Source organism: Balaenoptera musculus, chromosome 5 (assembly GCF_009873245.2).
Source record: "Balaenoptera musculus isolate JJ_BM4_2016_0621 chromosome 5, mBalMus1.pri.v3, whole genome shotgun sequence".
Taxonomy (NCBI): domain Eukaryota; kingdom Metazoa; phylum Chordata; class Mammalia; order Artiodactyla; family Balaenopteridae; genus Balaenoptera; species Balaenoptera musculus.
Genome location: NC_045789.1, coordinates 106,924,429 through 106,952,264, shown reverse-complemented (window position 1 = coordinate 106,952,264; position 27,836 = coordinate 106,924,429). Strand labels below are relative to the sequence as shown.

The following is a 27,836-nucleotide window of genomic DNA, read 5'->3' as shown; positions in this document are numbered from 1 at the left end:
ACTGGAATTGCATTTTCCCCTAACGTCCTTTACTTTGGATTCTACATAATGTTTTTCTTATGTTCTCTGCTCTGGGATAGCTCCTACCTGCTCTTACACCAGATTTTTATCTTTGGTGTTCACTTGGTCTCCAACTTTTTAGCAATCCCCTACAGCATACCTCTGGTGTCCAGACAGGCAGCCCACCAGTTAAATCTGCCTTTCTTGCTCTAAGTCTGCCCAGCACTTTTCTGCTCTCCCCTCCCTCCCAGGCTCTTCCAGAGTCCAAGATCAACCCACTGGTCTCAGAAACCATGCAAATGAGAGCTAATGGTAGAAGGCTGTTCGATTTGTGGAGCATGGTCTCTATAATTCTGAGTTCAGCCCAGCCTGATCTGAAGTGGGTTACAATAAACTCTAATCCCAACAGTTAAATAAACCCAGTTAAATCCACTCAGGAAATGACACACATTATATACCTCTCCAAGAGAGTCACAGTGACCATTAGCATATTGAAAAGTCCCACACTTAACAAACCTATTTAAGTGGCTAAACCAAGGGTCTCTTAAATTTATTTGACCTCAGAACTTTTTTAGGCATACACTTGCATAATATTCCAGAGAACTAATGTTCTATGAAACACATTTTGAGAAGCACTGGTCTGTCCCATTAGTGAAGGAACAAGAATTTCATGCTATATCAGGTAACTTTAGTGTTGCTCAAATCATGTCTATAGGGCTAGCCCTGCAAATACATCTGGTTATAATTCTGTTCACACAATCTGAAAAACCTAGGGCTCCTCAAGTTAAAATTATTTTTAAAACACATGTTTAATATTTCATATCATACATAAAAAGTTATTTCCTTAATCATGTATTATTTAAATGCTCCTGGGACTTCCCTGGTGGTGCAGTGGTTAAGAATCTGCCTGCCAATGAAGGGAACACGGGTTTGAGCCCTGGTCTGGGAAGATCCCACGTGCTGAGGAGCAACTAAGCCCGTGCGCCACAACTACTGAGCCTGCGCTCTAGAGCCTGTGAGCCACAACTACTGAGCCCATGCGCCACAGCTACTGAGCCCACATGCTCTAGGGCCTGTGAGCCACAACTACTGAGCCCGTGCGCCACAACTACTGAGCCCGCACGCCATGACTACTGAAGTCCGTGCTCCTAGAGCCCGTGCGCCGCAACAAGAGAAGCCACCACAATGAGAAGCCCGCGCACCACAATGAAGAGTAGCCCCCGCTCGCCGCAACTAGAGAAAGCCTGCGCACAGCAATGAAGACCCAGCGCAGCCAAAAATAAATAAAATAAATAATAAAAGTAAAACAGAAAAATTATTTGAGCTAGTTTCAGGAGCTAGGAAATATATACTTTGAAACATTATCTCTAAATTAACATCGTTTTCCTTCTCACTAACTTTGACTTTTCAGATTTAATAATCCACTGAATAGAACATCAATCCCCAAAAAGGAAGGGAGGAAAGGGAGAAAGAGAGAAAAAGATGGTGGAAGCACAATTAAAAACCTCCCCATATTATAAAAATAAGTAACAATCAGGAAAGAATATTTTTTATTTCTTAATATAGATTTAATGTGTTACTAAACTAGCGTTTGTATGGAAATTGATTACATGATGATAATTTTTATTTTAAAATGTCATGAGTGATTGATCTAATCATTCATTTCTATGTCCCACAAATAGTATTCAATTGCTGATTATGTGCCAGGCATTATTCTAGGTTCTTGAGATATACCAATGAGCAAAACAGAGAAAGACCCCTGCCCCTCAAAAAGCTAATATTCTAGTCAGAAGAGACAAAAATAGACATTATAAATAAGGAAACAAGATAGTATATAGAAGGTGATAAACGTTATTTTAAAAAAACAGTAGAGAGTTGTGAGATCAGGTGTGCCGGCAGTGGCTGCAGAGGTCACAGTATTGGAGAGGGGGGTCAGAGTGGCCTCACTGGCAAGTTGAGATGTGCATGAAGAGGTGAGAAAGTGAGACAAGTTGATAGCAGGAGGAAGAGTGTTCCAGAAAGAGGGAAGAGCTGGAGCAACAATCCTAAGATGGGAGAAGCTGGAGGAACAGCGAGGAGGCTGGAGTGACGTGAACGAGGGGAAGAGTGCTAGGAGATGTGACCTGAGGACTTTGGAAGCCGCCGGGAGGGCTCCTGTTCTCACTGAAGGAAGTGGGTGCTAATGCAGAGCTTTGAACAATGACATCTCATTTAAGTTTTCAAAGATGACCCTGGCTGCTGGGTTGAGGAGAGACAGCAGAGGGACAAGGGTGGGAGCAGGCAGACGGGCCGGAAGGTTGCTGCAGTACAGATCCGCGGGTCCTCACCCGTCGTTCTCAGATCCGAAAGCTGCTTCCATAAACTCATTAGGTGGCAAATCTAACCTTCACTTAACCTAACCTAAATGGCTTTAGTAGCCAAATGAGTGTAAATATTCATGTTTTCCTGTAGAAACATTAATATGCTTCAGGGTATGCTATACAGCAAATGCACCTTATTACTTTTCTAAAATCTAAAAAAATGCTGTATTACTTATCTGGAAAAAGGATTTTGGACGTGTACACCACGGGGAAGGATGGCCTGGGCCAGAGTGGTAGCCCTGGCAATGGTTGGCAGTAGCCACACTTCAGATATAATTTGAAGGCAGGGCTGACAGGATTTCCATACAGCTTGGATGTGGGTATAAAAAGTAATTTAAAATGACTCCAAGTTTTTTGGCCTTAGCAATTGGTAGGATGGAGGTGCCATCTCCTGGGGTGGGAAAAGCTGTGGGTAGAATGTGTTTGGGGTGACGATCAGGAATGATTAGACAAGTTGAGTCTGAGACATGTATCTTCATCCAACTAGAGCAGTTAAACAGGCAGGTGATATACAAGTCTAGAGTTTGAGGAGAAGTCTGGGCTAGAGATGTACTTGTGCTATAAGTACTTCCTTGATTTCCTTTTAGAATATCTTTATAGTCTTTTCTTGGGGGGCAATACATACCTACACACACACACACACACACACACACACACACACACACACACACACACATTACAGAGGAAAGTTCTGTTTAACAACCTCTTCCATTAAACATATATATCTTTCAATGTAAAGAAAAACACAACTGAAGTATGGGGCTATTTGGAGACTGCCCAACAGTGGCTGTAATTAACATCACCTGAAAATTCATGGAATGAGGAGAGCCAAAGTCTACTCTCAGACCAGTGGAGAATAAGGATGGCTTAAGAAATTATTATGCCAGAAATGAAGAAAATAGTCAATGAATAAATGGTGTTGAACTAAAATAGTGCTAAGGTTCCTTTCTGTTTTCACCATGAATAAATACTAGTTATTTGTTCTGAATTAAAAACTTAGAACTACTCCCTTATTTGGAATATATGCTAAAGTCTCCAGACAGCAAATTAAGAAGTGTCCAAAATATCCTCATCCATGCTGACATTAACCAGCAGCTAGGGCTGAAGATGAAATGAGAGTGGAATTTAATTTTTGGCAGGAATATCCAGAGGCAGCAATGCTATCTGTGGCATGCAACAGCCTTGGCATGGGATCAAGGTAATTCTTTCCCAGGGCATGTCTTTAAGATCACACTCTCTTAGAACAAGTGCTCTCAAACATCATCGGAACTCCGTGTCTCCCCAGTTTCATCCTGCTAAATTCTGTTGGTGAACTTCCATGTTATTTTTAATTCATATGTGTATTGGTATAGAGAGGAATAATGGGAAGCAAGAGAGACTTTTAAAAAGAGAACACATTAAAAGGCTAAGAAAGAGGTTGAAAATTGCAAATTTTGTTCTGGTAATAAGGGAACAACCTCTTCCTCCTTCAAATCTTCTTCTTTACCTATAGCCTCTAACACCATTGGTGGTACCCAGTCACCCATTAAAAATCTGGAATCTTTTTTTTTTTTAAATGACAAGAGTCAGATCATTCGGTCTAGAATTGTGGATTTTTTTTTTTTTAAGATTGATTGATTGATTGATTGATTGCTATGTTGGGTCTTCGTTTCTGTGTTAGGGCTTTCTCTAGTTGCGGCAAGCGGGGGCCACTCTTCATCGCGGTGTGCGGGCCTCTCACTATCGTGGCCTCTCTTGTTGCGGAGCACAGGCTCCAGACGCGCAGGCTCAGCAGTTGTGGCTCACGGGCCTAGTCGCTCTGCGGCATGTGGGATCTTCCCAGACCAGGGCTCGAACCCGTGTCCCCTGCACTGGCAGGCAGACTCTCAACCACTGTGCCACCAGGGAAGCCCCAAAAATCTGGAATCTTTAAATCCAGCCTAGCTCCAGTTTAGATTTAACCACCAGTTTACAGTAAATACAAGGGGTAGCTGTCCAGTTTTTCTCATCAATCCTTGGCTCAACCTGCCAGTTTGTTGGTAGTTTATTGCACATGCTGTGCTGCTTCCTACGCTTGTGCCTCTGTTGTGTGGTCCCTGTGAACTATAATGCCTCCCTTTTTTCATCCCCTTTGCCCCATTTCACTCAAGAAGCCTCCCCACTCCCCAAACTGTCCCTGGCCAAAGATGGGTTAGGTACCCTTTCTCTCTACCCCCATAACGCCCCACACAAATCTCTCCCACTAACACAGTACCACAGTTATCTTCGGGGCAACTGTCTTTTCCACCAGACTATAAGGTTTTCTGTTTTACCTTGTAAGCCCAATGCTTAATATAGGGCCTGGCATTCTAAAACACACTAAAAATGTTTACTGATTGAATGAATGAACACTTAGATTAAAAGTTAAATGGCACGTGCTATATTAAGCTCCCCATCTCTGAGAGTTTTCAAGTAAATATGAATATGTTAGGAGAATTTGCATACTGGATAGGAGCTGTGATCTACTATATAACTTTGTGATACTCCTTCCATTTCTATTCACATTCTTATTTGCCCAACTGACTGGCTTCTATACAGCTCTTTATAATATTTAACAATAGGGATATATAACTCACACTTTGTATAACTAATTCTTTTTATGAGTTTTATCCTTATTCAAGCCATGTCCTGTGGTTGAAATGCCATCATAAAAAGCTTATTAAAAATGTGCTAACATAAAAGACCCCAAACAGCCAAAGCAATCCTGAGAAAGAACAAAGTGGTAGCATCACACTTCCTGATTTCAAGCTATACTAAAAAGACATAGTCATCAAAGAGTATTGTACTGGCATAAAAACAGACATATAGACCAATGGAACAAAATCAAGAGCCCAGAAATAAACCTAAGCACATGTGGTCAAATAATATTTGACAAGGGAGCCAAGAATACTCAAGGGAGAAAATTCAGTCTCTTCATAAATGGTGCTGGAAAAATTGGATAGTCACATGCAGAAGAATGAATCTAGACCCTAATCTTACACCACTCACAAAAATTAGCTCGAAATGAATTAAAGACTGGAACATAAGACCTGAAACCACAAAACTCCTAGAAGAAAACGTAGGAAGAAAGCTCTGTGACATGGGTCTTGGCAATGATTTTTTGATATGACACTTAAAGCACAAGCAATAAAATAACAAGTGGGATGACATCAAACTAAAAAGCTTCTGCACAGCAAAAGAAACCATCAACAAAATGAAAAGACAACCTATGGAATGGGAAAAAGTATTTGCAAATCGTGTATCTGGCAAGGGGTTAACATCTAAAATATATAGGGAACTCATACAACTTAATAGCAAAAAATCCAATAATCCAATTAAAAAGTGGGCAAAGGACCTGAATAGGCATTTGTCCAAAGAAGATATACTAAATGGCCAGCAGATACATGAAAAGATGCCCAGCATCATTAATTATTAGGGAATGCAAATCAAAACTACAATGAGATATCATCTCATACCTGTTAGAATGGCTGTTTACCAAAAGGACAAGAGATAACAAGTGGTGAGGGTGGAGATAAGGGAAGCCTGATGCGATGTTGGTGGGATTTTAAGCTGGTGCAGCCACTATGGAAAACAGTATGGAGGTTCCACAAAAAACTGAAAACAGAACTACCATATGATCCAGCAATCCTAGTTCTGGGAATATATCCAAAGGAAATAAAAACACTATGCCTAAGAGATATCTGCACCTCTTCGTTCACAGCGTTATTTACAATAGCCAAGACATGGAAACAACCTAAGTGTCCACTGACAGATGAATGAATAAAGAAATTGTGGTATATATAAACATATATACGGTGGAATATTAGTGAGCCGTAACAATGAGAATATCCTGCCATCTGAGACAACATGGATGGACCTTGAGGATAGAATGCTAAGTGAAATAAATCTGACAGAGAAAGGCAAATACTGTACATGACCTCACTTATATGTGGACTATTAAAAGAAGACAAACTCATAGAAAAAGGGATCAGATTTCTGGTTACTAGAGGTGGGAAGGGAGAACAGGATGAAGGTGGTCAAAAGGTACAAATCCAGTTATAAGATACACTAGTACCAGGGATGTAGCGTACAACAATATATACAACAACGACTATAGTTATACCTGCTGTATAACTTATATGGAAGTTGTTAAGACAGTAAGTCCTAAGAGTTCCCATACCAAAGAAAAAAATGTGTTTTCCTTTTTCTTCTATTTTGTATCTACATGAAATGATGCATGTTAACTAAACATACTGTGGTAATCATTTCATGATACGGAGAAGCCAAACCACTAGGCTGTACTCAAACGTATACGGTGCTGTATGTCAATTACATGTCAATAAAACTGGAAAAAAAACCCTCAGAAAATGTGGTAACGTTTATGACTTACTGAACACATCTCCTCGGGGTTTCTGAGGCTCTGTCTGTATCCTGTTGTCAACTGTAATCCTTCTTGGAGACGCAGTGGCAACTGGTGCTACACTTGTCAGTCTGGTGGTTGGTCTTCCTGGGGTTGCTGCTGGCGGAGGTGTTCGGAGTTCTGTGGGTGGGGCAGGCTGTGGCGCTGGCTTCAGGGCAGGTCTTGCTGTTGGCTCAGGGGTGGGCCTGCTGGTAATGACAGCAGGTACATAGGGTGTCTTCAGAGGCCACCTAGTACTTCTGACATCAGGGATCCAATTACTGTGTCCTCCATCACCCCTTGAAATGGTACCATTTTCCTTTGGTACATGAATTGGACCTGAAGGTTCAATCATGACTTTTGGAATATCTAAAACAGTAAATGTATTTAAATTAGTGTACAACCCTCTCTCCTTAAGAAGTAAAATATCAAATTGTAAAAAACAAACACATCAAAATACCTCATGCCAACTGGCTTACTTTTCACATTGAGAATATTCCCCTACTGTTAAGTCAGGCTGTTTTCCAAAAAAAATTAATATGTGTGTGTATATGTAATATATATACATATATACTCATACACACATATATCTATTTGGTGGGTATACACAAAAATTATATTGTGTTTCTGTAATGAAATGTATCATTTGAAACACAAAATGTTTTAAGTATTTGTAAAGTGGAAAGAGAGAAGAATCAATGAGATTTTTAAGTGCAGAGACATTCTAAAATTTTAAAATATGAGAAATGTATATTTAGAGTCTACGTTAAGTGTCTCCATGGTATGTGTATATTATAAAATCATGTTTAGAATTGTCTGAAGACTAATAGTTTTCTCTTCCACACTTTATATAAATTCAATTCACACAAATACATTTTCATTAAATGCTCTACTCACTGTTTTATATTTGGTTTTCCTTCCCCTTTACTAATTTATACAATTGCTTTTTAAAAAAAATTTCAGAGGTCACCAAGATCACCTGTGGAAACTCTGTCCTTGATTGTATTCACCAAAAGGAATTAATATTTAATCTTCTTGGAAGCATATATTCCAGACTGAGTATAACTACATGACCCTTCAAAAATCCTTTAATCCTCATGATTTTATGCCCCATGATTTTCAGTAAATATTTTACTCCAGAAATTTAAAAAATGATCTATCATTGCATGAAATGTATGCTAAATTGTGGCCTTTGGTTTGTGAAACTTTCACCTTGGAGGGTATTTTTTTCATGTTTATCTACTGGCATAGCCATACCACAAATAGAGCTTATAAAAATTTAAAAAGCAAAACAGTTCTGAACGTAGAGAAAATAAATATGGAAATGATTTTTTAAGAGCAGAATTGGAGGCATAAAACAGAGGAACGAATATATTCAGATTATCCCACCATTATAATCTAATGCTAATGACAAACATACATTTAAAATCAAATTCTCAAGGAGGGCTCTATAATTTCGTACCAGCTAAGGAGAAGCTACTGAGAGAGTTTAGTCAAGGAACTGAATGCTTTTAAGAGTAGAATGTATTACTGAGTCTTTAATTTTTAAAAATTACGGAGCAAGTGATTTTATTGTTTGTGGAAATCACGGACTAGTATTACTAGATATGAAAAGTGATATTCCTTTGATAATTAATCTTGTTCCTTATCTTTCCTAGTAATGGCCTTTGTGTAATCTTGTACTTTCTGCTGGAATTTAGAGCTGGGAGACAAGCATGACTCACAAACACAATTCAGTCCATCGCCCTGGTATCCGTCTTTACATTTACACTTGTAGGACCCGTGTACGTTGTAACATCGAGCAAAGCTGCTGCATTGATACTGACCAAGGGAGCATTCATCTATATCTGCATCAGGAAGTAGGAAAAGAAGAGGTTTATTTGGGAGATAAATATGATTACACACCAAAAATACACAGTTTCAAATAAAAATTTTCTTTGCAATGTGAAGGTTCACGTAAAATTGGCAGATAAAGAGAAGAAATAAAGTAGTGTGCGTCCAGAACTACTAGTGTTTGACTTTCACTTCTGTTTGTTTAATTTAATGCCAGTACCCTCCCCTGCCCTTGACATCCCAGTCATCACCATAATTAAGAGACCTTTCCGCTCCACAGGATAAAACAACACAAAGCAAGGGTTGGGGTTCATTACCGTGACATTGGTATTTGCCTCCAATGTACATGAGGTCGAAGCCTTTATGACATTTGCAGATGTAACTCCCAAAAGTGTTGACACACTGCCTGTATCTAGGGCAGGAGGCTCTTCCAGTAGCACATTCATCAATGTCTAGAAACATAAGCCAACTGTGTCTTAGGAAGGGCAACAGCATGTTCAGATGGAGTAGCTTTTAAAATATACAACTATCTGCAACGGTTGCGTGGCACGTAGTGGCTCATCATAAATGTTATCCAGCTGGTTGCCCGGACAGGCAACATAAATTCCAGATCTCCAAATTTCAACTCATCCTTCTAACCCAAGCCGTCCTCCTCCTGTACTGTATATCAGCACGTACTGCACCTGTATCCCCCCCTAGTTGTTCGAACTAGAAACATGAGTCATCCTTGACAACCATATTTCCCTTAACCCCAGCGGATGCTACCTCTGACAAATTCTTTGAATTTGTAAATTTGTAAAATTCATTTACTCTGCTCTTCACCCACTGCCATTACCCTAGTCCAAGCCACCATCTCCCAGGATAGACTATTCCAAGAGCCTCCAAACTGGCCTTTTCCTTGCCAATCTTAGCCTCTCCAAAGCATTCCCACTCAACTGTCAACAAATGATTTTATTAAGACATAAGAAGGGATTGTTCCCATGCTCAAAACTCTCAACTGTTTCTACTTGCTTTCTGAATTCATTCCTCACCACGTCTTTGACGACCTTGTAATAAACAGTCCTCACCCACCTCACTGGCTGTATCTCAAGCCACCACCCCTCATACTCTGTACTTAAGGATATGGTTTTCTTTCTTTCAAAACCTCCAACAGACCAACCTCTCCTTCACTGCAGTGCTCTGCAACGTTTTCACCTGCTTGGCTGATTCTTCATGTGGCCAGTGGTCCATGTCTTACTTCAGGGCTTTCCTTGACCATTATTTTCTAAAATAGATCCTTTTTGTTTTTCACTCTCTTAGTTATTCATATTAACACTTGGCACTGTTTGTAATTTTACTGAATATTTCTTTCTTTTCTGTCTCTTCCATTAGAATATCAGCTTTGTGAGGACTGAAATCTTGTCTGCTTTGTCCATTACTCTATTTCCTAGCACTTAGCGCAGTGCCTGGTATATAGAAAGTACTCAGTAAATATCTCTTGAGCCCCCAAATACCTCCATTCATTCAGTGCTTACTACATGTGAGGTACCGTGCTAAGCTCTTTGCATTCATGATCTCATTCAGTCCTCACAAGGACATTACTCCCATTTTAAAGATGAGAAGACTGATGCTCAAAGAAAGGAAGCCTCTTACCTAAGGTTACATATCAAGTCAATGGCAGAGCCAGGTTTAAAATCAAAGCCCAGACTCTTAACCACAATCTTTTACTGCCTTCCTAATTTACAGGGGGAAAAAAAAAAACACTAACCCTTTAGTGCAATACATACAGTCTAGCCCTGTCTACCAGCTCAGCTTCAATACTTATTGCCTCTTACATCCTAGAAATACTGAGCTCTTCTTGTTCCCTGAATATTATGCTCCCTCTAAACTTCGATGCCTTTGCACGTGTGGTTTCCTCTGCCTGAAGCTCCTCCTGTCCCTCATTTTTTAGGGAAACAAAGTTTCCACGGTCTTTTCACAGAGAGAGGTCCCCTTCTGAGACATCTGATATTGTCTAAAGGATAGCTAATTACCTGATGTTAAGTAACTGCCCTTTTTCCTTCCTGCCATCACATTTCACTTTCTTCCTTATCCTAGAGAGGCTGCTGATAGAGATGCTTGATTTTACAACTCACCCACACAGGTCCTCCCATCAGGAGCCAGCCGTAGGCCAGGAGAGGGGCACTGGCACCGAATTTGTCCTTTGACAACATCACAGCCATACTGACAGTTTGCCATGGAGCACGTCAGGGCACCTGGAAAGACAGTGACTGTCCAAGAGAGGCAGAGAGCATACTCTGTACCTAATATAACTATGTTTTCTACTTGTTCTGAAATCAGTGACACTGAATCAACAATGCAGATGAAAAGGGCTTAGTTCTCCAACAGTCTAAAGAAAGTCAAAAATAGGAGGAAAAACACAAAGACCTTCTTCCCTCAGGGATAATTAAGAAGTGAACCAGCTCTGTTAGCATCTAGGGAAGACCTTTAACGTATTTGAAGAAATAAAAGACAAATGTAAAACTTTATCTCACAGAGATCATCTGGAAGCTTTTCCAGTGGCCAAGGAAATTGGAGCATTGAGGTATTTTTCCAGATTACTCATGTTAAGTGCTGGTCTTAACTAAGGCATCCAAGTAACTGTCTCAACCATCCATTAAACTTCTCCAGGTACAGCAGATTTCCCACTGAGTTGTACAATGTTAGAGGATTCTAGCATCACTGCCACATGTTCATAAACATGAACTCACCTTATTGCAAAAAGTTCCATGCTAAATATGCAATGATAAATAAAATTAGCTAACCTTTTTTATTTTATAAAATGCAACCCAGTTAGAGAGAGATAACTGATAATTAACTGATTGATAATTAACTGATTTAACTGACAGTTCAGTAAAATTAAAAATCAAGCCATCAACTGTTGGATATCATATAACCACAATCTCAATTCAATGTTCAGCCTGCAGAGAATTTCAGGCCATTGTCCATTTTATAAACACATCAAAATGATAGTAGGAAACACCATCCATTTCTTTCTTACAAAGACACACATGAAATCTACTTTTATGTTATTATAATCATTTATTTTTTCATTTGAAGTAGGTTTTTTTTAAGAAAAGAGATATAACTTAGTCTTCAGACTATTATAAAGAAATGTAAAAATGAAGTAAGGAGGTACTTATGGACGGTTTATACTCAATCACCAGGCTGGATGGATTCTCTACCAGCAAATAATTTAGTGTCCATCCTTACCGAGAGCACAACAGCCCTCAAATGGTCACCAATGTTCTTTTTCTACGTGGAATAGTTCTATGCCCAGATAGAAGACAAGCGGAAAAGTGCTAGGAAAAACGTTAGAAAATACATTAGTTTTGTGATTCTTGTTCTAAAGACCATTTCCGAATCAATTTAACATTGGCACCCCTGATAAAAGAATGTTAGACATCTACAATGGGCAACTCTTATTTTGATTTCCATTCCTTAGGCACACATACAAACACGTGCTCACATCCTGTTTAGAAGGAGGGCTAGGAGGCCACTTTTCACACACTCCCAGAGCACAGCATGAAGTCAAGCCCAAAGCACTTATAAAGCAGTTAAGATTCTTGACATACTTGAGCAGGATCCATCCGGCATAAGCATGTATCCGTTGAGACAGTAGCACTTGTAGCTGCCGTAAGTGTTCATGCACCTGTGCTTGCAGGGCCGCGGCTTCAGGCCACACTCGTTTAGATCTGAAAAGAATGGGGTTGAAGCAGAAATTTGACAAAGCCTCAACATTAATGCAAGCCACTGAAAATGCTTCTCTATTCCGAAGAATGAAGGAGAAGAGTCAGTCAAGCTATAGTAACCAGCCATTTACATAGAGATAGAGTCTGTTCACAATGTCTTCGTTTTAATGCTGGTTACACTGGGGGCCACCAGGAGTTTCCTAACAGAGGTGACTGAAAGCCTTATAATCATGGAAGGCCGTGTGAATTTCTGGAGCTTAAGTAATGTAGTACATGTGATCTCTGTTTACAAAGGACAGTTGGGAAGATTCCCCTCACAGACACGTGGCTTATCATCCCTAGAAAGAGCAGACTACAAACCATCTTTCTGACTCCATAACCTCAAAATATCTGGGTGATACTACTAGATTCACTCCTGACAATGTGATCTTCCTATTTCAATTTCTTCCTGTCTCTGTTTAGAACATACTGTGTGAGCCTATCTTAGTTTACAGAAAGTACATGGATTTTTAACATTAGACTGCTTTGACCTTCCCAAAGAAAAGCTCTTTTTTCAGAGGATAGAAGCTCATTGAATTAGAGTGATCAATATTGAGGTTCCTCTTGTTCAATCTTATAGAGTGTAAATTGATCTCAGATTAAAGAAATGTCAGTCTCCTACTTTAGTAAAGCATTTGAGTCACAAAATAAACTTAAAAAAAAAAAAGACCCTCCAACATCATATTTTCATTCATTCTGCAGTTAGGAAGGGCATACAGAAATACTAATGGACAATATATAATAGATTATCATTATATATTTTAGGTTTATTGGTTTAAATATCAATACGAAGTGAGTTAATAAACTTCACTTGAGAATTTTCCAACTCAAGTTGAACATTGCCTCAAGTGAAAATAAATCTCATAATGACAAATATACACTGAAACAGTAATGTCCAAAATATAGACTTCATTAAGAAGAAATGACATGTTTATTTTGTCTGCACTGCCAGCATAATTTAATTATCTACTAATCCATATCGTCAAATCAGAAATAAGGATATATCTGGTTGCAAGTTGTTTTCAAATCTAATCAAATTTAAATCTGACCTGCTCACTTATTAAAAATCTATACATATTAATATATATACTTAATGTAACCACCAAGTTACATTGTTTTTTAAAACCACCAAATAATTATTCCATCTCAAAATTTTTTAAATATTTTACTAACTTGCCAACTTGGCCTTTTTTCTAACCTTAACACAACTGGAAGCAGATCCCCAGCTGGGTGAAGCCTGCGGAGGTTACATAAATAAATCAGATGCCCTTCATCATCTCCTATGCTTTCTTTAATTTTAAACTTCATATTCTCTTGCCCAGTCAAGGGTATTCACTTCACTTCTCATATTCTTCTACCTTGTATTTTAATATTTATTAAAAATTAGAGTCAGGGAATCTTTTCTCATGTTCTAAGAGGAGTTAATTATCATGCTTAATATGTCCCTTCAGATTCACATCTGGCTTTGATAAATCCCTGATTGATATTATAAATAGTATTTAGTAAATAGTATTTAAATAAATAGTAAATAGTAAATAGTATTTAAATCTGAATACATTGTTAGAGAAAGGCTTTGTGTTTTAAATATTCTTCTGTACTAAGCAGAAATATAACAGAATAGTACAACAAATAACAGAGTAAGACTGAATTCTATACCTCAAGGGTAGGATACTGATGGATATAAAATGTGTCAATTAAGAACCCTTAAGTTTATTCTTAACGAGCCTCAGAAACTTCTGTGTGTTCCTGATGGGAACTGGTTAGACATTTATAGCTCCAGGCAGCTCACAAACAAGGCGTATTTACACTGATGGAAATTTCTTCAGACACTATGGCCATGAACTAAAGCTGAGGCCACTCTAGTCTTGGCTGATAAAGGGCCCCTTAGGATGGCTATGAGAGTCTTTATGATCCAGACTGGGGTTGCTGGTGGTCTTCAATCCAAATTTATCTTTCCCTTCCCATAAGCAAAAGCACTTTGGGGTTAAGAATCATGAAATTGAAAGGAAATGTAAAATCGATAAGATGTCATAACTCCAATAAAAAGACCCAAACCAACCTGAGAATCACCTATGAAATAATACGGAAAAGGAAATAAACATGCAGCATTCAGTGGGCAAATGTAGTGATGCTTGTTGGCTATTTTACTATTAATAAACTGACACGTAAGTAGCCAAATAGGCTGAAAGCAATTTGAGAAATCCGTACTCTAACAGCTGGTGACGGGCTGGATGATACTCCCTGATAGCTGGCTGCTGTCGACGTCCCCCGTGACCGCTACCATTGCCATCGGCCACATGCACCTGTCTCCTAAAAACTTCCCGCTGACCCTTACAAAACCACTGCAGAAACGATGAAATAGGATTCCATAATAATCAACAATGATCAATTTTTACCAAATATCAGAACTTTGCTAAAGCAGGGAGCTTCAAAAGATTAAAAGCATCTGGTGTCCTGGTGATGATCTTTTTCCTCAACATTCTTCAGGGTTTCCAGTCTATGATTATTATACCTTATTTTCTTATTGACCAAATGCCTTATAAAATTGAGTTAATACTTGCTGCTTCCAAAACGTCTTGGATTATAGACCTAGTGACAGTTTTATTACTATCAAATTAAGTCAGAAATTCAAAAATGACACTTTCAATTTATAGTAAATGCTCCTATAATAATAAGTAAAATGTAGAGAACAAGAAAATTACTCTTGATCTCGCTTTCTCAAATCAATCTTAAAAGTTGATAAGAGAACGTAGGAAAGAAAACTTTAGTGTCTTTATTTTAAATTTATTTAAATCTTGCTCTTTTTTCTAGAAGTTCGTAATATAACATACATTATAAGGAAAATCTATGATAAAAAATTAATGAATTCTATCATGTACCTATCTTACATCAAGGACAGAACTTTACAATTAAACCACTTATATTCAAATGCTTAAATTGTTGTATATACAATTCTTAAAGAGCATCTATTACAGTCAGGAGTATATTTAAGCAAGGTGGTGAATTCAGGAGCTTGGGTGGGGGGAGAAGGGGAAGGAGCTGGTTCAGAACAAAAAATGCAAGCTGCGTAGCATTATAATTACACTTCAGGAAGAAGAAAGAATCAGAAATTTTATTAGCATGCAGACACTGGAAAGTGCTTGAAAATCTGGAAGAGATTAATTGAGTATGATAACCCAATGGATTTTTAAGGAAAATAATCTTTCATTCATTTAATGTAATTTGGACCTTTTTTTTCCCTTTGAGGCTTAAACTGTGCAATGTCTCAGAAGTCTAAGCTTTTACATTTTATCTGACTCAAGTGGAGGTCACAGGCAAACAGATCTCAATATGTCAACTGCCATAACTTTTACTCTTTAAATTTTCAATTATATACTTCAATAAAAAAATTTTTAAAAAGAAAAAAAATAAATTTTCAATGATTCTGAAATTCATCCCATTGCCCTAATTTCTTGATCCAAATGCATCAAGTTCTCTATGAGCAGAAACAGCAATTAACAATTTAAATGAGTTTAATTCAGTCATTCTAAGTTCCTAAATCTATGAGTGAGTGAGGAATAAAGTCTTTTAGAAATACTGTAGAGTCATACTGCCACCTAATTTTTCTACAAAATCTTCCAGCCTAATGAAGACATTAATACTTTTGGTGTTTCTATTCTCACACCAGCCCTGTAGGTGAAGAGAGCAGGAATGACTCTCCTCCTATTACGAACCGGTTTGCTAAGACTTGCTCTCAGTCATTGAGCTACTTCAGCGCTGTGCTAGAACCAGAACTCAGGCTTTCTAGTACCACAAAATGTTCACCAAAAGAAGGAAGCTAATGTATGGTCTGATTTCCAAGTGACCTAAAAATTCTACACCCCAAATGTGGTGGTGGGGAAGAGGACTTGAGCACTTCCAAAATCTATTTAGAGAAAGTCATCAAAACCCCAATCTCAGGTGCTTTGGAATTCCTGACTTCACCTACACAGGAAAACAAAAGTTATTTTGTTACCTGATTTTTTAGAAAACATTTTGAAACCCAGAAAAGAAGAAGAAAAGCAACGGATACTTGAGGCAGGGAAAGGACAGCGGAGGCTCCAGGCTTTGTAGAGCACAGAGAATCAGCACCAGGTGACAATTCCTGCTGCTTGCTTCACATGCTCAGGAATGCGGAGGACTGGGCACTCCTGGGGTGAGTCTTCAGAACATTGGCAAGAAGTGACAACACTGCAGGAAGCCGTGCAGGTGGGAGGAGCAGACCACCTGAGATAACGCACGCTCACCCCTTGAAGGTAAACTTGTGGCTTGATGATCCAGGGGTTGTGAAAGAGGCTGTTCACTGCCTTGGTCAAGAGGAGTTGGGTAGAAGTGTTCGTCTTCACACCAGGAAGAAGGTAATAAGAGTCAACTTTGAACTGATGTCATTTTTAGCCCTAAAAATCTTTATAAGTGTATATTAAACAATTACATAAAGTTGGTGGAGTTCAAAAAGAATGCTTTAGATACTTTACAAAAATTAGTTTCTAGTTCTTCTGGTTTCTCTTTTTTAATTTCTATGTTCCTTAAAATTTATCACTGCCATCTTGTGTCCCAAGAACACACAAACATTATAAGTTAACATCCACGTACATCCTCATATCAATTTTTTTAAGCACCGAAAAGGAGATGGTCCTTTTTCAAAAGATGATTTTAGTCATCAACACAGACAGAAAACTCAAAAAAACAGATTATATAAAAACTGATTATTATCAGCCTGCTCTGTTTAGGTACACCTAGGTCTTATAGGACCAATTTAAAATCTTTTCCTATATTATTATGTTGTCCAATAGTTTAAAACACTCCAGAGTTATGCATAAATTTATGATTTGCATAAAGCTCTCATTTAAATAACACAAAAATCATGGATGTTTTAATTCAAGTGTAAGAACTTATGTCACATTTAGGTCACACTTAATTAGAATATACATAAGACACCCCATGCAAAGACGGATAGGACTGAGATATCTGGGGCTGGAAAAAGAAAAAGAAGAATATACATAAGATGCTTTCTGCAAAAAATGGTAACTGTGGCCATTATTACCTAACCAAAATATTATAAGATGGGTGAGACCCAAAGTAGAGTCAAAAAGGCAATCCCATCCTGTTTCAAGACTTCATATTATTAACAGCCAGTTAAACTTCCAAATTAAATGAACATTGGTTCCTGGGGTTGAAATCACATATCGTTCAAAAACTAAGGCCTTAAGAAACTACCTTAATATTAGGGTTAAAGCACTTTGACTATTGTGCTAATAAGGAAAGCAATCAACTGAGGCTTAACTAGCTGACCAAAGTTTACCATCTGGTTCTGTGCTATGAGATACTGAGTCTTTTCCTGGGAGAAGGAATTCAACATGTGAAACATGAACCATGTCAAAACGTTAATAATTGATATTTATAAACTGTTTCCTCTGAAATTATTATAATGCCTGCTGTAAATTCAAAAGAATATCTTTCATTCCTGAAAATATGCAATGATATGGTATATTACATGCCCCAAATTATTCTCTAATGGGAAAGTTATGAAAAAGATTATTATCTATAATAGTATCCCTTTTTGGCTGAGGAGATTTGTATGGGTACAGAGACTCAAGGAGGGGGGAAATCTGAATGAATTAAAATTACCAGAGAAAGTAAGGTGGGAAAAAGCACATCTTGCCAGAGTTCAGGTTAGAATTTCATCTACTGTGAAAGGCACCTTGTGCCTTACAGAATATGGTCAGCCCAAGGCCATGATTCGATACATGATCTGGCTATGGCAAATCCAGAGGATAACTCAGAGGCAAGCAAAAACCACCACCAGCAGATTCACACTAATCTTGTAACAAGTCTGCTAACTTAAGCCAGTTCCACAGTGGGCCTGCCCTGCTATTCCTGCAGCTCCCCAGGCAGCTCTGAAAGCACTCATCTACTCAAGCTGTTCACTCAGCCAAGCAAGTTCCCAGGGGGTGAGTTCCTAAAGCACACAGCTCACAACACAATTTTTAGCGGATATAATTTTTGCCTTATACCAAAACTTACTTTTAATCAAATGTTAATTTCCAGTTCTGTGGAAATTACTTCAAGTATACGTCTTCTTAACATTTCTCTCCTCAAGAAAAAAGAAACTAGGGACTTCCCTGACTGTCCATTGGTTAAGACTCCACGCTTCCACTGCAGGGGGCACAGGTTTGATCCCTAGTCAGGGAACTAAGATCCCACATGCCTCGTGGCCCGGCCAAAAAATAAAAAACAAAAAAAAAACACCCCAAAACAAACAAACACCCCCTCCCCAAAACCTCTGTGCTTAAAAAAAAAAAAAAGAAAAGAAAAAAGAAACCTATTTGATTTCCCATATCTCTGAGGCATGTTTTCCATTTTATTAAAATGTATGGTCTGGATAAAAAACTGTCTAAGTTAATTTGTTATGTAGCAGATACAGACAATTTGCTCTAATAACGTTTCTGGGGGTCTCTGGACAGCTCTCCCACTTACCTGCCTCACTCCTGGCTGCCTCTCTCACTCTGACAGACAGTCCACGGATTCAGAGACTAAGGAGCTATACCAGACAACTCCATGGAACTCTTGCCCGTTCCTATGGTGTTCAGGACCAAGAGCCATTATATGAAACAGTCACCAAGCAAATATTTAATGTGCACTTATCATCTGCAAATCATTCTGATAAAAGTTTTCGGGAAACTAGAAATCAGAGGGACCCCACAAAGGGTTCCTGCTCTCAAAGAACATAAACTTTCCCATCAGGAACTTGCCACAATTGCTTTTATGGTAAGGAAGGAAAAGAAACAGATGATTAAAACACATAGGTTTACTGTGGACTGGAGTTTTATATTCAAGACTGAACCTGAAATTACATCTTCAGTGGCAGCACTATTTTTACAGGTGTCAAATCCCATTTTGCCACTAATAAAATCCTCTTCCCCCCCTAACTATATTTAGTTTTGGGAGGCAAGATTTCAACTCAGTATACTTCGATTTTTCTTAAGAGAAATGGGTATGTATTGCAGGGTAGAGTACATGGTAAACTGGTTTTCTGAAAATAAGAGATACCCAGAGATGGATCCATGTTCCAATGATAGTTTTAGTCTCTGAAGCACATTAAAGTTGATGTAGTTCCTGCAAATAAATTTAAATGAATTCCTCTGCAATCTCAACAGTGGCTTCTTTCAATAAGTCTTCTATGTATACATTCCTGGCATCAGGACAACAAAGTTTTATGGTGTTGACATATTAAGGGAACCTTTGATGGTTTATGTTCAGCACTTAAAAAAAAGAAGCATGCTGGCACTCTCAGATGAACACTGAAAACTCAATAATCAGAACTGAACATGCTGCTACCTGAGAACTTACACTGGAGAGGAAAAATCAAATGGGTTTTTAAAAGAGTGAACTGAGATAATAAGAACCCCACTTATTTTGAAAATACTACCCACGTATGTTAGGTAAATTTCAAGTTAAAAAAATATATTATAAGATAGAAAAGAAACTTTGGAAAATATCAGCTATCAGTCAAGTAGCTGATACTAAAGAACACACTTTAGAATAAACAGCTTGTCCTACCATTGGGCACGTCACGTTTTACTAACATGGATTTCATCTGGTAGTTCAGGAACAATTACATATACTTTCAAATTTCAGTGTTCCTAATTCTTGTGAAAACTATGTCTATAAATCACAAGTTTACATGACACACTTAAAGGAGTATCAGATACTGAAGAGTAAGAGTATTTCAACAGGATTATTTCTGTATCAGGTGAGGTCAACTATGTATCTATGGGACAGTTAGACCCTACATAACTCCTTCATTTGACATTTAAAATGCTAGGAAAAGGACTTCCCTGGTGGTGCAGTAGTTAAGAATCCGCCTGCCAATGCAGGGGACACAGGTTCGATCCCTGGTCCGGGAAGATCCCACATGCTGCGGAGCAACTAAGCCCACGCGTCACAACTACTGAAGCGCACGAGCCCTAGAACCCGTGCTCCACAAGAGAAGGCATGGCAGTGAGAAGCCCACACACCGCAAAGAAGAGTAGCCCCCGCTCGCTGCAACTAGAGAAAGCCCGCGCACAGCAACGAAGACCCAGCGCAGCCAAATAAATAAATAAATAAATTTTTAAAATGCTAGGGAATATTACTGAAAGGAATAAGTGAAAAATTTTACTCTTTTATCCTTGCATCTTTCTAGTGAAATCTAACCCTATCTCTTCTTTATTTCTGTTTTTTTCTTTTTAACACCTAATGGTAGAACGTTTTCGGTTGAAATTAATTAAAGAGACAAGTCTTGTCAGCCTTGTAATGCAGCATGCGTCAGAGGATCACATTTCCAATGACGTTTTCTTCATCCAAAACTACACTGGTAGAAAGAACAGGAGTTATATAGACAACTGCTCTAAGTTGACATAGTAGATCTTTTACAAACTAATTTTGTGATCTCGGACAAGACACTGAATATCCCTGATGTCTCTTCAAATGAAAAATGAAATATTATTTATAGCTTATTATAATAAATAACACTCTACCTCCTAATGCTATTGTAGTGATGAAAACAGATAATATATGTAAAATACCCAAGCACTATGAGGGCTAAATAATGATTTGCTTTTATAAGCATCTGACGCCAATTAAAAATAACTTGCTAAGTTAATCAAAATCCTTCTTAGAGGAACATTACAAACTGGTCAACAGTTGAAGGGAATTTAATCACAAAGATCAAAGAGCTCAGAATTGGAAGGGACCTCAAAATTTCAAGCCAAACCTCCTACCTGACTTTGAGTATTAAAGTGTTTTCATCTAACAGAGATCCAAGGAGACTATCAATTTGCCAAAGCTTCCCAACTAGTTAGTGGAAGAACAAGGAGGAGCAGAATGTAAGGCTTCTAAGGTTACTGATGCTGCAATTCTCTTTTTCAAAATCCATTTTCATTATTAATAGTGAATAAAAGTATAAAATTATTCTAATTGCACTCCGATTAAATAGATTTTAAAAGGTTTACCCTTATTATGATTTTGTCTTTCAGCAAAATGGCATCTCATATATTTGGTGACAATAGTTATAGAAAAGTGGTTTGCATGAGAACTTAAATTTTTATATCAGGCAGGAGTAGAGAGGGCTTATGACTGTTTACTTGTGTCACACAGTTTCCCTACCTTGATTGCAGGTTTTGCCGGCATATCCAGGATGACACTTGCACTTGTTTGGTCCGATGCATTCACCATGTTTGCACTGTGGCTGGCACACAGCTGTGAAAAAGGATATCATGCATTATTTCTAGGTCAGCAGCATGTCAACCAAGTAGAATCTACGTCATGTACTAGTTTGATAATAAAAGAAAAGACTAAGAACTTACAATAGAGTAATAGAAATATACAAGATCATTGTGTCCCGGAGCAGTAAACATTGTCTAGACTACAGACTCACACACATGTGTTGTGTGTGTGTGTGTGGTGTATTGCTTGGGGCTGAAAATTTTGCTAAACTTGAGGACAATACTCAAATAGCCAAATAGAAGAAAAATTGGAAAACTATGCATAAACACAACTGATGTTTGTCAATAGTTACCACTTTATAATAACCTGCACCCATACTTTCAAAATCATTTTCTCAAATATGCTTCAAAACATAGTTCTTAATCCAAAGATATTCGTTAAATATGAACTCCAAATAAATTTCCAATTAAATAATATTTTATTGGAAATGGTATTTCCAAGAATGGTTCAAAATGAATTAAAAATTAAAACTAAATATTTTTGAAACCTCAACTTAAGAATACTTCTGTCATTTTGTCCATTCTTAACCTTAAGTTGTATCGTAATTGCTCATCAATCTATAATACACTTTCTACAGCCTATCACAGAAAATAGAAAGTTCTATTTTACATTTCCAGTCTTCCATCAACTGAGTTTGTCTTCCTTCAAGACCCCAAAATGCTATAAATCATCATCACTCAAATCTTTTCACAGTCTTCAACTCCTACCAAGATACTGGTTAGAATTTATTCTGTTTACACAGTGATTCTCAGCAGGGGGTATTTTTGCTGCCTATGGGGCATTTAGCACAAATGGAGACATTTTTTACTGTCACACTGGGAAGAGGGTGCTACTGGCATCTAGTGGGTAGAATACTGGGATGCTGCTAAACATCCTACAATGCTCAGATGACCCGACAAAAACAAATTATCCAGCCCAAAACGTGATGGTGCCAGGTTGAGAAATCGCTCCATACCAAATATACATATGGTGCTACACCAGATACTAAAATAGATGAAAAATAACTGTATAGTGTGGTCATTGGTCTCAAAGAGCTTACAATCTAGACGAAGAGACAAAACAATCATGTTTTAAATTCAAGGCAATATTTATTTATGAGCAAAATTGGTGGCACATATGAAATTTGTGAAGAAAACATCACACAGAGTTGCACAGAAAACCTCGAAGAAGAGATCTTGAGTTGGATCTTGAAGCCAGGGTAGACAGAGAAGAGAGTGGACCATCCAAGGTGTGGAGAAGTGTAGAGCCAAACAGGCCATCGTTTATTTAGAGGACACTGAGGAGGCCTGTCAAGCTAAAGAGATGGGTAAATGCTGGGGGAAGAGTAAGAGTGGACAATCATAGGTGAGTGGTACCAGCCAATGATGTTCCCTAAATTCCAGATTGAGGATTCTATACTTTATCTATAAATGAAAACTTCATCATCATCATCATCATCATCAGGAGGATTACCTGATAAAATAAAAACTCTGGGAACAGGAGCATGGGGAGGATATGTAGGATAGACCAGAGTCTAACTGACATGCAGAAGGCATGACTTGTTCTTGGGGCAGGAGGGGACGGGCTTCAGTAACCCCTGAGTGAAGAGCAGACAGGTCTTGAAGACCAGGTGGAGGGGGGTCAACAGTGACCCTGTGTTCTCCAGTCCCTGACACCTGCTCCCTCTCACATCAGCCCATGCTTTTCTCCATTCTGGGAGATGCTCCCATTTTCGGACAATTCTCAAACATTCCCTTCAAAACTCCAACACTCCTGTGAAGCTGATGTGCATGCTATTTTTGGTGTTTTCTACATTTCCTCATTCAACTCTCACCAACCCTCCCCTCGCCTGGCACTCCACAGGCTTATTTGCCAGTCTTACTTTCAGGCCTTTTCTGCCTGTATATTTGTCACCCCAACTGGACCCTGTACCATGATGAATCCTTACTGCTGCTCTGTAGGTATTTAATGCAAAAGTTTGCAGAGAGAAAGGGTGAGCAGGGTGTAAATGGTACAGAAATGCAATGGGGAAATTCATAAAAATCTGATTTTAGATATGGCATGACATTCAACAGGAAACAATTCTGTTCCGATCTGTGAGAAGAAATGCACTACCTAGGAAGGCCCTCCAATATTATGCTTCAGTCAATTATATACCTGGTAGATGGTTTATATGCAGTTTTAAAAACAAGTCCCAGAAATAAGCCACCTTTTATGTAATTTCCAGGCCCAATCACCAAGAAATGCAAGTTAAAAAGAAATTTCTTTAATCTTAAAAAAAGATGTTCCATAAATTTTAACAATTATATATGAATACAACCTGAATGAATCAAGTTATCACGGAGGCATCCAAAGTGCCATATTTAAAAAGAAAAAGTAGTATATCAACTACACTTGAATAAAATAAATTTTTAAAAAAGAAAAAGAAAAAAAAGAAAAAGTAAACATCTCAAAATAATTAAATGCAAGTCTAGGTAATAACCTCCCCAAATAATCGGAATTTGAAAACATCTCAAAACATGAAAAGAAGTTTAGAAAGTGCCACTAAAAATCATGAAAAAGTTTATTTATGAAACAAATATGAGGTGCTCAGGCTGTGTTGCCTTTTGACCTACTGACCAGCTTGAAGATCATCCATTTATAGTACTTTCAGGTGCTTTTCAGGAACAAAGGTTTTTATTGTCACCCTCCCTTTCTCATTGTTTGTTCTCAGTGGAGTGCCCCAATCTGGGGCACATCAAATGCCCTCATTCCAAGAGACCCAGGCTGTTAATGTTTCTTACATGTTTAGGGAGCCAGTATTTTCAAACAAACTGCTGTTTGCACGTCTACCCAACAGACTATCCACTGAAGTAACCAATGACCTATATATTAGCCAACAGGTATTAAATGGAACAGGATACTCACAATGCCGATGTAACCAATTTTTTTTCTCTTACAAAAAGAACAGCCTTTGAAAACGGTTGCACAAAAGACTATCTCCTATTATCTTGCTGGCATTAGGTCTGCAATGTGATGTTCAGTCCAATAAACATGAACTGAATATTTAATAGATGCAGTTTTTCTGCTAGGCAAGTAAGGGTGATGAAGGAATCACAGAGGATTTGAAAATTAACTGTGAAACTTTAATACACTGGCTGAAAGTTAACAAGGGCTATGATAGAGAGATGAGATAAAAGAAGGGGGGAGGGGCAGATCATAACTGTGACTGGGGTCTTGGAAAGGCCTCCTACAGGAAATGTGATCTGAGCAACGCCTTAGAGGTAAGAGGCAGAGATAGTTGGGATGGGAGACAAAGCCTTTCAAACTATGAGCAAAGGATGGGGGAAGGACAACGAAGGGAGTTCTCAGGGAGCACCATGGCTCTGGTGGAGCTACAGTACAAAGTGCTTAGAACAGCAGATGGGAGCAAAAGACAGGCTAAGGCAGGTCATAAAAGGTACTGGTGGAAGAAACTGCTGGGTGCTTACTAGTATCTATTTTTCGCTTCTTCTTTAAAACAGAATGGCTTTTTTTTTTTTTTTTGGAGAGGATAATGAGTCAGCAGTGGAAAATTACATTCCCTATCCTCCCTGACATATTTGGGTAGCCAAGCGACTAAATTCTGGTCAATTGTATGTAATCAGAAGTTATTGGGTGGGGCTTTTGGAACTTAAAAGCTACTTAAAAAGGTGAGTCTGTCATACAGAGTGAAGTAAGTCAGAAAGAGAAAAACAAATACCATATGCTAACACATATATACGGAATCTAAAAAAAAAAAAATGGTTATGGAGAACCTAGGTGCAGGACAGGAATAAAGACGCAGACGTAGAGAATGGACTTGAGGACGTGGGGAGGAGGAAGGGTAAGCTGGGACAAAGTGAGAGAGTGGCATGGACTTATATACACTACCAAATGTAAAATAGATAGCAAGTGGGAAGCAGCTGCATAGCACAGGGAGATCAGCTTGGCGCTTTGTGACCACTTAGAGGGGTGGGATAGGGAGGGTGGGAGAGAGACGCAAGAGGGAGGAGATATGGGGATATATGTAAATGTATAGCTGATTCACTATGTTATAAAGCAGAAACTAACACACCATTGTAAAGCAATTATACTCCAATAAAGATGTTAAAAAAAACAAAAGGTGGCTGACAGGTGGCTCCTCTGTCTTCTCGCCTGGAATATGGAAGTCATGGCTAAACTACAGCAGCTACTTTGTGATCATGAGGTGAATCTTGAGAATGGAAAAGAGGCAAAGCTGGAAATCATAATATTAACCCTAAAAGGCCATCCAAGTAATTTAGGACACTGGTCTTTGTGTCAGTGTTACTTGCAGCCGAACACAATTACAATACAGTTACAATTACAATTCAATACAGTTACAATTACAATTCCTAACTATCCTTGAGCACAAGGCTGAGGAATCTGAACTTAATCTGTGTTTACCATCAAGCCAACAAATGCTTTCTTTGGATACACACTTAGGACAGAAATGTTATGATTAAATCTTAGTAAAGAAATACAATTTGTCAAAGTTATCTTATACCTATAATATCATATACGTTAGAAGTATCTAAAGAATTTCATTTCTACATCTAAAAATTAGATTAGAAAATACTTAGCCACCTTGAGACTAGAGGAAAATGATTCCCAACTTCTGTGTAAACAGACCCACCTTTTGACAACCCACTTCACTGTAATGTGAGTTCTCCGTGGCCAGCACACACCAACCTTCATAACCTGCTGTGAATAGCAGGTCAGGAAAGAAATAAGTGGACTATCTTTAGTAGTCTATTTTAGAATGATCTTCTCAAAACATCAAAAATAGATGAGACACTGATTTGTAGGAAAGAATGTGTCTGTTGTCGCTATAGTTTAATCACAAAAGTCAGCATTGTTTCTCTGACCTTCACGTGGATCAGTGACAAGAAGTCTGGGCCACATTTGGTCCAGTGGCCACTAGCACCCACATATGGTTTAGCAGCTCAAGAAATAAAGTTCAGGTGAGGATCACAGGTAGTCCATTAATGACAGATTCTTTTTCCCCAAAAATCAGATGCTGGAATTAAGGTCAAATGGGCAAATCACACTCAAAATTCACTCTCTAACATTCCTGCAACACGATCTCCAAAGTGCCCTTAAAATAACCCCTAAGTCATTACTTTAACTAGAAAAAGAAACATGTCTCAACTGGCAAAGCAAACATAGCTCTTTAATGTCACATGTTCCAAGCCTCTTCTGTTTGACTGCAATCTAAGAGATTTTACTCTTAAAAATTCATCCTAACTGATGTAACTGGGGTTCTGAGAGTTGGACAATGTTTTCTGACACTGAGTTGGACAATGTTATCAAATAAGTTGGGGGAAAATTAAACTCCCACATCAGTTCTATATAATATTTTTTATGTAATCTAATCACACTTGGGAGTCAAGTGCCAACATTTGTAAAAAAAAAATAAAGACATGTTGAGTTGCCCAAGCAGGTGGTGGCTCTGGAAAGTGACAAGGGAAAAGCCAACTCAACCTCAGGTGTTGTTGTAACTTGAAAATGATTTTTTTTTCTTTCTTTTTTTTTTTTAATTTATTTTTATTTTTGGTTGCGTTGGGCTTGTGGGCTTTCTCTAGCTGTGGTGAGCAGAGGCTACTCTTCGTTACGGTGCATGGGCTTCTCATTGCGGTGGCTTCTCTTGTTGCGGAGCACGGGTTCTAGGTGAGCAGGCTTCAGTAGTTGTGGCACGCGGGCTCAGTAGTTGTGGCTTGTGGGCTCTAGAGCGCAGGCTCAGTAGTTGTGGTGCACGGGCTTAGTTGCTCCACGGTATGTGGGATCTTCCTGGACCAGGGCTCGAGCCCGTGTCCCCTGCATTGGCAGGTGGATTCTTAACCACTGCGCCACCAGGGAAGCCCGAAAATGATTTTCTTAATGTAAGTAAGATTGTCTTTCGAATCCTAAGAATCATTTGTAATTTTTGCAATCTCCATCATGTTGCTATTCAGACATGGAACACTAAAAGCAGAAAAAAGAACCCTGTCCTCCAGAGTCTGTAATTTAGAAACAGGTGACATGAAGTATGCAAGTTGGCCTTGGGAGAGAAAGAGTAGCTGAAAGAGGCATTAAACAAGTCATTGCTATATTGCTATATTAATGGGACCTGGAAGGAATGGAGGCAGAATTTTTACAGGGCTCCACTGGAAAGGTACCTCGAGCTTCCCTATATCATAGGTATAACAAATCCAAAGGGAAGAATCCTACAGATTC

General features: G+C 38.5%; 1 protein-coding gene across 11 annotated transcripts in view; it reads right to left on the bottom strand.

Moving 5' to 3' along the window:
- NPNT (nephronectin) overlaps nt 1-27,836 on the bottom strand; it is a 74,620-nt gene that overhangs the window by 21,964 nt on the left and 24,820 nt on the right. For 6 of the 11 annotated variants that reach the window (XM_036853515.1, XM_036853516.1, XM_036853518.1 and 3 more), the window contains 7 exons: nt 21,504-21,596; nt 16,604-16,696; nt 12,183-12,302; nt 10,704-10,823; nt 8,907-9,041; nt 8,481-8,603; nt 6,748-7,125 (listed from right to left, as the gene is read on the bottom strand). In XM_036853515.1, coding sequence (XP_036709410.1) covers nt 6,748-7,125; nt 8,481-8,603; nt 8,907-9,041; nt 10,704-10,823; nt 12,183-12,302; nt 16,604-16,696; nt 21,504-21,596 — 1,062 coding nt within the window. The remainder of the gene's footprint in view (nt 1-6,747; nt 7,126-8,480; nt 8,604-8,906; nt 9,042-10,703; nt 10,824-12,182; nt 12,303-16,603; nt 16,697-21,503; nt 21,597-27,836) is intronic. The other 5 variants (XM_036853517.1, XM_036853521.1, XM_036853523.1 and 2 more) reach the window with 1 other exon arrangement.